The sequence below is a fragment of the Macaca thibetana genome, chromosome 4, assembly GCF_024542745.1.
Source record: "Macaca thibetana thibetana isolate TM-01 chromosome 4, ASM2454274v1, whole genome shotgun sequence".
Taxonomy (NCBI): Eukaryota; Metazoa; Chordata; class Mammalia; order Primates; family Cercopithecidae; genus Macaca; species Macaca thibetana.
In genome coordinates this window covers 135,744,613-135,756,017 of record NC_065581.1, presented here as the reverse complement: position 1 = coordinate 135,756,017, position 11,405 = coordinate 135,744,613, and the positions used below count along the sequence as shown (strand labels likewise).

At 36.9% G+C, this 11,405-nt stretch overlaps 1 protein-coding gene across 1 annotated transcript in view; it reads right to left on the bottom strand.

Annotated features, from left to right (window-relative positions):
* Nucleotides 1–563: 563 nt before the first annotated feature.
* Nucleotides 564–11,405, bottom strand: part of ARHGAP18 (Rho GTPase activating protein 18) — a 136,874-nt gene continuing 126,032 nt past the window's right edge. The window contains exons 12-14 of the mRNA XM_050788874.1: nucleotides 8,854–8,978; nucleotides 4,882–4,943; nucleotides 564–3,045 (exon numbers count right to left, since the gene is read on the bottom strand). Coding sequence (XP_050644831.1) covers nucleotides 2,954–3,045; nucleotides 4,882–4,943; nucleotides 8,854–8,978 — 279 coding nt within the window. The 3' untranslated portion in view covers nucleotides 564–2,953. The remainder of the gene's footprint in view (nucleotides 3,046–4,881; nucleotides 4,944–8,853; nucleotides 8,979–11,405) is intronic.

The window sequence follows — 11,405 nt, the reverse complement described above, 5'->3', positions numbered from 1 at the left end:
ATCCCATGAAGTTGGTAAAATAATCTGCCTTTCCCAAAGAGTACTAGTAAGGAGTTTACATCGAATTCTACAGCAGCATTAAGCAAAGATTGTGTAAGTGCAAAGAATTACAATGACCTCCGATATAGTCTGGCTCTGTGTCCCCACCCGAATCTCATCTTGAATTGTAATCTGAATTGTAATCCCCACATGTTGGGGGAGGGACCTTGTGGGAGGTGACTGAATCATGAGGGCAGTTCCCCGTGCTGTTCTCGTGATTGGGAGTTCTCACAAGATCTGATGGTTTTGTGAGGGGCTTTTCCCCCCTTCACTCTGCACTTCTCTTTCTTCTCTGTCCTGGCGCCATATGAAGGACATGTTTTCTTCCCCTTCCGCCATGACTGTAGGTTTTCTGAGGCCTCCCCAACTATGTGAGTCAATTAAACTTCTTTTCTTTATAAATTACCCACTCTCAGGTATTTCTTCATAGCAATGTGAGAACAGATTAATGAAGCCTCTTTGAGAAAGGAGCATCACCAACGTTAACAGGACAACCAGTCCTCCCTTAAGAGTTCAAATGTTTCAAACTCAAGGCAAATACATTTGTTTTTATTTTGTCTCATACACACACAGAAAAACAAATAAAAATCTAGCCTGAGATTTAAAACTCACTAAGGGAAAAGAATCACAGCAAAAGCAGTAGGTTAATATCAGGATATTTATATTCAAGGATCTATAGTATCAAGCTTTTTTTCTCTTTAGATCCAGCCATGGTGGCATGTACCTGTGGTCCTAGCTACTTAGGAGACTGAGGCAGGAGGATTGCTTGAGCCCCAGCACTTGAGGCTGCAGTTAGCCATGAATGCGCTACTGTACTCCAATCTGGACAACAGAGAAAGACCCTGTCTCTAAAAAAATAAAGATTTTTTAAAGTCCATATTTTTTGGTTATTTATGTCATATTATTCAATATTGATTAACTTGGGTCATGAGTTCTAAAAGGCATTCAAAATAAAATGGCATTTTCACTTTTTAAAAATTAAGATCTGATATTTTTTCATGATCAAAAATATGTTGTGTCTCCCTCCTGACCCTCCTTTTCAGGTAGGTAGCAAACATTGTGAAAATTAGTTGGCATAGGCTTCAGAAAACCTTTTACTTAAATCATCATCCTCACTGCTATCTTTTTTTTTTTTTTTGAAGTCATATACACCTAAAATGTTCTAAGCCCTTAATTTTTCTTTTATGTTGTTAATTGTTTTCAACCCACTAAAAAGTACCATTTTGCTAATTGGGAAATTAATACATATTGTCAAAGAAACAGACTAAACTGTATTTTGAAAATCCTAAAAAATAAAAATTTGTAAAAGGAAAAAAACTAAAGATGAAAACACATTTATATCTCTGACATCTTCCTACTTTAAAAATGACAAAGAAAATAGCAGAAATAAAATAGAGGTGACTTTTAATAACAAAAAGAGTCCATTTCTCAATATTAATAAAGAGCAAAAATACTCATAAACACATAGGATTAAAAGTAATGATTCCAAGAGAAGATAATTTAGAAAAAGGCATTTAATTACAAAATTTTCTTTTAAATAAAAAAAGCAATGGCACGAATCACCACAAAATTATTTAAGTGATCATATCCACAGGCTGTTCTTGTAATTATATGCTAAAAATTTATGACTGTTCTCATTAACACCATTCCCCCCCCTTAATTAGAGACATCAAGAGCTTCTGAGAATGTGTAATTTTTCCTAAAGTACTACTAAAAGTATCATAAACACCGTTTGTGCAGCATTCATTTACATCACCTTTTATTTACTACCTTCTAAACTCATAAAATATTTAACATTTCTCTACTTCATTTCTCTTATTTACAATACAGAGGCTCATCTCTTGTCACAATATGGTTTGTGCATTAAAATCCCTGGGAATAGGCTTTTGACAATATTTTAATAAATTGACTCCTATTATTTAAAATAAGAACACAAACAAAAGCTTGTTCACCCAGAAGAATAACTCTTCCAGTAGACTTATTCAGGAGTTTAAAAAAAATCCCTCTTTAAGTAAAGTACTTTCTTCAACCATTACTGGATTATACTATCATGCATATTTATAACGCTAATATGACAACACGTAAAGCCAGCTATGACTTTTAAAATTCCATTTAGAAGAGTACAGTAGACAGAAAGTGCTTTGGCTTTCACTCTCTTGTTATCCATAATCCAGTTATTATTTCACATGGGTATATTTTATTTATTCTTAGTATATAAGTATTTAATGGTTCAGTAATAACTGGCAGCTTCTGACAGTCCTATTTTCTTGATCGCTGATACAATTCTGTGAACATAAGTCAGATGAACTGAAAAAAAATGCAAATCACCTCCTGTGATACAGCAGGAAAAGGTGGAACGTTATTATTTGAGCAAATGATTCAAAGAGATGAATACTAACATTCTGTCGTGACAGGAATACTGTGAAATTAGGTATGTTTTAATGTGCTATCTTCACAACTTGCCATACCTGGTATTTGTTATCTTTTTGGTCAAAAAGCAAACCTAACTGGGAAAGGGCAGATGTGAGGAGGTAATAGAGGTGAGAGAGCATATATTACAGTATACATGAGTTTAGGAGAAAAGAGTGGGAAGAGAATACATTTTCACATATTAAAAAAAACAACTATGTCACATCTGGACACATTTCACAGAGCATATGAAAACTGCCCATAAGCTAATTAAGCCTCTTTACTCTCACTCCAGAAATTTTTTTCTAATAATAACATTAATAATAATTAATATAATTCTGGCAGCAGCACAAATCTATGACTTTTTAAGGCTTGAGGGAGTCATTTTTAAATAGTTGGGTACAACTGAATAATCAGAGTCCTGCCATTTCTTTTATTTACACTCTTGACTCAGCAAGAATTATTACAGAAGGTCCACATGGTTATCTGCAGCTGGTTAAGTCTTCTACAATGGCTTTGACTTTATAACCCACTCAGCATTTGGGTTAAGCTGATATAAATCCTTCATGTAAGTGTCATCATCAAGGCAGCGTTCCCCTGTTAAAATAGATGTTGCGTCAGTTTAATACAGCAGGTAGATTGGTATGCAATTTTAAACTTAAGCTTAATTATTTAACTCTTAAATCTTGGGCTTCAACATACTTATTCTACTTTGGGAGGCTGAGGTGGGCAGATTGCTTGAGATCTGGAGTTCGAGATCAGCCTGGGCAACATAATGAAACCCCGTCTCTACAAAAAATACAAAAATTAGCTAAGCATGGTGGCTCGCACCTGTAGTCCCAGCTACTCAGGAGGTTGAGGTGGGAGGATGGCTTGAGCTCAGGAGGTGGAGGTTGCAGTGAGCCGAGATTGCGCCACTGCACTCCAGCGTGGGTGACAGAGGCAGACACTGTCTCCAAAACAAAACAAATCAAAAAAAAAACTTCTCATTCTTTCCTGTTTCTCAAAATATTGTAAAAATTGGCCAACAACTGGAAAAGTAAAATTGATAGTCTTTCTCTAAATGAATAGGTTTCAAATTAATTTAGGAAGCTGAAAATATTTTGTATGATAGGCTTTTAAATGGTTCCTTAAAACCTTAATCACCTTATTAGGAGGGGCAATGGTTCTGAATCCACCTAAGAAACTACACTTAATTCCCAAGATCTAAAAGTAAAAGAACAAATCAAATATATTAATATTTAAATAACCTTTACTAATAGAGTTAACAATTCCAGGTTTCTAGTGTCATGGCCTATTTAAAGAATAAGCCTTCACATTCCTATCTTTAACTTTCAATAATTTATTAACATTTTTAATTCCCACAAAAACATTCTACATAATTTATTGTTTTATATGTATGTATGTATATCTGTGTGTGTGTGTGTGTGTATGTGTGTGTGTGTGTGTGTGTGTGTATATATATATATTTTTTTTGAGACAGAGTCTCGCTCTGTTGCCCAGGCTGGAGTGCAGTGGCCTGATCTTGGTTCACTGCAAGCTCTGCCTCCCGGGTTCACATCATTCTCCTGCCTCAGCCTCCTGAGTAGCTGGGATTACAAGCACCCGCCACCATGCCCGGCTAATTTGTTTTTTGTATTTTTAGTAGAGACGGGGTTTAACCATGTTAGCCAGGATGGTCTCCATCTCCTGACCACGTGATCCACCTGCCTTGGCCTCCCAAAATGCTGGGATCACAGGCATGAGCCACCGTGCCCGCCCTGTAAAATTATTTTTAATTACTATTTTGAACTTAACATTATTTCATTTATTTCTTAATAATTTTACCCTTACCATTTCCAAGAGTCAAAAAAGAGAAAAAGATTATTTCAAATTTTTAAAAAGAGATGGGTAAGACTCACTGATAATTACAAAAGGGTAAAATATAAAACATGGTCAAAATTAATTCATTCCATTTTTTAAATTACTAATGTGAATTTGAGTGTGTGTGCATGTGTATAAAATTTAGCAGTAAATCAACTGTGGCAAAAGTAAATCTGCTTTTACTAAAAATATCTAATACTGTACTATAATAAAGTGTTATCTTAGCCTTATATAAACTCAACTACTTCCTTTACTATGTGACATGAGTATATTAAAAAGAAGAGAGTTTTGAAAAACTTGCATCATTAACCATTCCAGGAGTTATTCTTACTGTATAGGGAACTTGCCTTTGCTGAAATTGAACATAGATGGGCATTTGTACAGAAGGAGCTCAAACAGAGCCTGAAGAGAAAGGTCAAACCATTAAATAAATTCACAATATTCAGCAACTATCTAAAGCATGGTATATTTTACTTCTAATTTCCTGTTCTTCCTCCAAAGACATAAATAATAACCACTGGCAATATCCAAACAGCATGTGAAATGTAAAGAGAAAAAAAACCTGCTTACCAATATTTCCTCCAATTTCATACAAAAAAACTTCTCCTTTCTTGAGAGTCTGGGCAACCCCACTATGAGGGACAAAACAAAGGGATTACTTGTATCATCAAACAGCTTGCAAGTAAATCACTTTAACGTGCTTGGGGAATTCTGGCTGGTATGGAAAAATTCATAACTTAGATACACTGTAATTATCTACACGTTTGTATTTTCCCATCTGTTAAATGTACCCAATAGGTAATAAAAGTGTCACACCTGTACATTAAGATAAACAAATGGAATTATACATCTGAAGGCAAAATAGTAAATCAGTATCTAAATTTGTAAAATTCAAAAGAAAAGTTAATGTAACATTTCAGCTGCCAATCAAATTATTAATATGATTATCCACTTTGTATACAAGCCTAAATGGTCCTCATAAAACTATTAAAAGAAATGTTTCCACCTTAGTTTTCACATTATGCTTATTCAATAAGTATTTATCATGGGTTTGCTGTGCTGACAACTCCAGTAGTGTGCAAGATGCATATAAAGAATAAGACATGCGTCTGGCTGGGTGTGAAGGCTCATGCCTGTAATCCTAGCACTTTGGGAGGCCAAAGCAGGTAGATCGCTTGAGCCCAGCCTGGGCAACATGGCAAAACCCCGTCTCTACCCAAAATACAAAAAATTCAGCCGGGCATGGTGGTGAGCGCCTGTGATCCTAGCTCCTCGGGAGGCTGAGGTGGGAGGACTGCTTGAGCCCAGGAGATGGACGTTGCAGTGAGCTGAGATTGTGCCACTGCATTCCAGCCTGGGAGACAGAATGAGACCCTGTCTTCAAAAAGACAAAAAAAAAAAAAGTGTTTAAAGATTTACACTCTTCAAAGAATAAAGTGTTCCAGAACAAGCTTCAAACATAAAAATTGGTGAAACTCAGTGGCTTTCAAATCTTTCTATAAAAGAATTACCTGAGAAACCTGCTAAAAATTCAGACCGAGAGCTCTAGAAACTCAGATTTAACTGGTCTAGAATAAAGCCCAAGAAACTGCTTTTCAAATGCTCTATAGTGGATTCTGAAGCATGGCAAGGTTAGTAGACCACTGAGATAAGGCCCTGAAGACACGCTCTCTGGAACTGAGAAGAGAAAATCAGGTCTGACTTGTATTCGAGCCATTAGGAAGAACATGGTATAGCAGCAGCCTCCTCACCACCCACGGAATGGCTTCTGGTTCTCCTCCTTTCTCTCCCCGCCCTGTGTCCCTGGCACACTGGAGGGCTCTCTGGGTCCTCAGGCTATGTTCCACCTGCTGCACTGCATCTGATCCACTTTGTTTCCAACCAGGGTGTAGGTTTATCTTTTAAATTAAGTAATTTAATCATTACTATTTTTGTTTTTAATCTAGTACATAACACAATCAACTATGGGTCTAAAGAGAGTCCCTATTTCTGTGAAAACCAAATTGAATGTTTCAGGAGGCTTGATTTAAAGAAAGACATCTAGTTAGATATTGCTCTCAGACTGATTCTCAAGTATCTGTGTTCCACTTTAAAGAAACAGGAACTAGATTTCCTGGCATACTCTGATTTTTGCATAATGCTAATCAACAAATTCATCATTAAAGAAAAGGCAATAATCCTTTATCAAAGAATGAATGAATGTGCAATTTATTATACATATATTGTATGTCATTCATGTATCTATTGGCTTCAGTTGAGGAGGTGGGGGGAGAAAAAGAATGGAAGGATATACAGTTTCCAACTGCCCCAACACAGGTGGAATACAAATGGAAGAAGCACAGGAATGTGGTGGAAGAAATATATAAACATTTACTGAGAATTTCACTTATTATGTGGCCCAGACAGACAGTGCTATATGTGCACAATCATTTTCCAGTTAATTACAATAATAGACGCTATTCTGGTCCATTCTTATAAATGAGGAAGTTGGACTTAAAGAGATAAAAACTAGCTGAAGGTGAAACAGAAATAGTTAGCTTTGAAATCCAGATTGCATCCGCAAGCATAGGGAAAGGGGCTGAGGACTGGGTGCGGAAGTGAGGTAAATGGAGGAGAAGTTTACCAGACTTCCATCTAGGTGGAGAAGGATAGGAGGAAGAGCGGGAAGAAGATACCCTAATCCGGGTGTAGCAAATGCTTATTTAATACAAACACAACAAGCAGGAAATCCAAAATTGTCAGAGGATAGTTGTCACAAGTTGGTGCTTTCTGTAACAATATACCTATGATTGTTTCATGCTGTACCTTAAATATTAAAGTCACAGTTGAATGTGGTGTACAGCTTCATAGTCTCACACTATTAGCAAGTAGAGGAACAAAAGCACAGACTAAATTGAGCACTTGGGTCCTGAAAGTAAATGTAAATTAACTGTGTCTGGCTGGAAAGAGCTGCTTATATCTGAAGTCTGGCCAGGTCTTCAGGTACACATTCTGGGAGACAATGAGAGCATGGCTGGTGGGAAGAATGGCAAAAGTTAGTATCTACTAAGTCAAAGTAGGGAGCAGAGAGGAAGTGGACTGGCTTTGCAGAAGCTGCAAAACACTATAGGGAGGAAAGACATTTGAGAACTTCCAACTGCCCCCAGGACATAATCCCCCAAAATCCATCTACTCTCAGACTCTGCACTAGTGGTTCCCAGATCTATGGTGCTCTGTAGATCCTCCAGCCAGCATGGAGAATGGTTATGGGACTGCCTTTGGAGTGAAACCACAGATTGAGAATTCCAGTTCTACCACCTATGAAAAAATGTGTGACCTTGCAAATCTCTGTTTTCTCATCAGTGAAACAGATGCAATAATAGCACTTACTTCAGAGTGCTGTTTTGAGGGAAGTTTACACTGGCTTATTGAAGCCTAGATATTACCAATAAACCTCTCTCTCATTTCATCACCATCTGTTAGCTGCACAGAGTCATCCTTTCTCCCAATTTATAAACCCTAAGGGAAGGTACTTTAAAATATATGTTTATATCTCCCCTTCCATTTATGGTACTAGAAGTATGTAACATGTTTGTTCTGTTTAAGGCCCTGTGCTAGAACAGAAACATATTACATACTTCTAGTACCATATATTAAAATCGGAGAGGCTTTGGCGGAAAGCTTGATTGAAGCCCCCAAATGTTAGAATGAGGAGATTAAATTCAATGAAAGACCAAGAGAGAGTATTCGTAAACTGAGATGCCAGTGCCCTGGATTTCCCTCTGTTTTTAAACATTTAGTTTATTTCAGTGACTGAAAATGAGGCTGGAGAAGGCATGAAAACATGACTTCAGCTAAAAAAAGAATTCAAAGGGCAAAACCTGAAAATTCAATATACTTGTTAGAATCTCTAAAATTTAAGAAAAGACACTACAAAGTGTTGTGGAAAGGGCATACTCTACTATAGTGAGAGGGATGCTAGCAGCTTTCCAATGACTTTCCCTGCCCCGTCAACCCCAAAATATAGATGAAGGGCCTGTTGTCCTTAATGAGGATGGTATGTTCTCCCCTTGAGACTTCAGCACTCAAAGGCCTGGTTTTCCTCTTTCAATTCTTTATGGTTTGTTTTTAAATTTGACCATTTTGAAATTCATTATATTTCATAGAAAAAGTTGTGTCTTTTCTTTATTTTAATGCCACTGCATCCTAATTAGTAATTTTTCTTACAGCCTACAAACAGTAATTAACCTCCAATCAACATATCCTGGAAAGAATATTGAGTGGTCTCGCTTGGCAAGCCCATCATAGGCCCAGTGAAGGAACGCTCAGAAATCCTGCTTGAATCAAGCTCAACCTGAACACAAGCCACATCAAATGAACTAAACTCATTCTAACAGTCTAATGGTTAAGTCTGCTGTTCTCTTCTTCTGGGAAAACAACATTTTTAAGCATTTCATACTACCCCACAATTAAAAAAAGGAAAAGAAAAAAAGCAGCAGCGAACGGGAGAGAGAGAGCAAGTGAGTTATGCCATGGAATAATTAACACAAAACAGGCCTCTACCTTTCTTGGCTGAGAAACCTGGCAAGTACATCACTGGCTTTTAGTTCTTCAGTTAGCTGTATTGCCATGGAAACTTTCGAAAGATGGGGAGCTTGCACTCGAATCACTCCCTGAGGAACGTCAGCCTGCAAAGCAATAATGACACTGGAACAAAGCTGGCAGCAGCTGGAATGTGTAACTCTACAATGCATTATATAGTAAGTGTGCTTAACTACTACACATTTTACTTCACTACATAAAAACCTTAACTACTGTATAATGTAATTTGCTAAATTACATCAAACCTCAAATATCCTCTTAATGGTGATAGGGGAACTTTATAATGCCTGTGCAGTAATGCTTAATTATTTTTAAAGATGTAAAGAATGACAGCAATAACCATTACTGCCATATTAAGTGCTGATTTCTGAGTATTATCTACTAGAGGGTGCTTCTTCATGTAGCAATTTATGAAACTGAATCAGAAAGAAGTTACTTTGTGTGCTATTGCAATATGTACATTTGAAAAATCTTCCTGGACATTCACAAAATTTCACAAAAATTTTTTTGTCTCTGAATGTTTTATAAAAAAGAAACATGCTTTTCTATTTATATTATGTCTGTTCCCCATTTGGTTAATGAGCTCATGCTTTTTGGCTATACACTTTGAACTTACGATGACCCCTTCTAAATCTTTTGCCCACGGATGTGAAAAACATTTTATGGATTCGAGGATACCAGTGAAAGTTTATGAGGTTTGTAATACCAAAATGTCAGCTATAGCATTAGAGATATTAGGCTTAATTAATTCCTAAATGATTTTGCTAAACTAAATACTATTATTTATAACCATTATGACTTAGACCTTAGAATAAACACCAAGCATAAATCATGTTTAAAAGATAATGCTTTAAAAAATATAAATACCCTGCTCAATTGAACCAAAATTTATTAAGCATCTACTGAATACTGGATATTGTACTATGTTTACTTACCTAGTAATAAGAAACAAGTCCTTTACTGCATAATATTATTTTATGCCCACAATATGTCCTTTTTTTTTCTTTTTAATGTACACAGTCTTGAATTTTTTTTTTTTTTTTAAAATAAACATCTCGGGAGTTTGAGACTAGCCTAGCCAACATGGCAAGACCCTGTTTCTACTAAAATTAAAAAAAATTAGCTGGGTGTGGTGGTGCCCACCTGTAATCCCAGCTACTTGGGAGGCTGAGGTAGGAGAACTGCTTGAACCCAGGAGGCGGAGTTTGCAGTGAGCCAAGACGCACTCCAGCCTGGGAGACAGAGTGAGACTCCATCTCAAAAAATAAATAAATTAATTAAATAAATATCAAGCAGAGATATACAACAGATGCCATTAATCTGATTTCTTTCAAAGTTCAACAAAAATAATATACCTTTAGAATCAGGCTCTATAAAAATGTAGGTACCCTAAAAGATTTAATATTGCTTCTCAGTAATATCAGAGATTTAGTGTGGGAATAACAAGAAAAAGAAGCAACACTGTATAAGACTGTACAGTGAATATGGGACTGTGTAAGGCCACGGACTGCAAACAACAGCTAGACCTGCAAAGGTATCACAAAGGACCTGACCATCAACCTCAGAAATCCTGCTGCAGAGTGGGTGGTGCCCCACCTGCTTCCTTCCTCTGACCCATCAGTGAAGGGCCACAGAACACATTACTCCAAACCTTAACAAAAATAGACAAAGGCTTCCAGGGCCTTGCACTCATGATTTTGCTGGGCTAACTTTGGTCACAGCATCCTCTTCTAACTTCTCTTGCAGGACATATTATGCTCAATTCAATCTGTGAAGGACAACCTAATTCCAACCTCCCAATTCCAACCTGTGCCCAAATCCCTCAATTCCTGCTTCATCTTTCTACCCAGCCTGAATCCTTGGCTTGGTTTTTTGACTTATTGATACTTTAATCTATGACCTTGACCTTATCCCTAGGATACAAGTATAATTTCCTCTGTCCTTGATTCTGTGACAGGCTTTATTTTCACTTGTAACACTTGGGAAAACATGCTGCTTCTTGCAATGGATGGGGCATTTCATGTGGTACAAAGCAGTTATTAAATCAATGGTGTAACATACAACTCAGGAACTCCATGAACTTCTCCCTGGGGTTTGAACTCTAGGTTATTTCCCACTATGGCCATTTAACCTGTTTGCATGGCCTCACCTATCTGTTGCCTCATAGAAGGTGGAAAAGAATAAGTGGCATGGACACTTTTAACGTTACACTAAAAATTGTAATAGCAACATCTGAAGCATTGAGACTGTGCTCGTAAAACCCCAATCTGCCTTGTCTACTCAGTAAGCACAACAATATTAGTATTTTGAATTCTGTTAGTTTATCACTATTATTACTATTGTTTTGTAGAGGGACCTGAATGGCAGGCTAGAGTTTGCAGATAGCCATGTACTTTATATCGAGGTTAAAAGTTAGGAAATCCTGGTTAAGTCATAGTGTCAAATATCCTTATATATAGGTTTATCAGGGACAGAAATTGCTCCTATAGTCACATCTTATCCAGCCCTAGAAT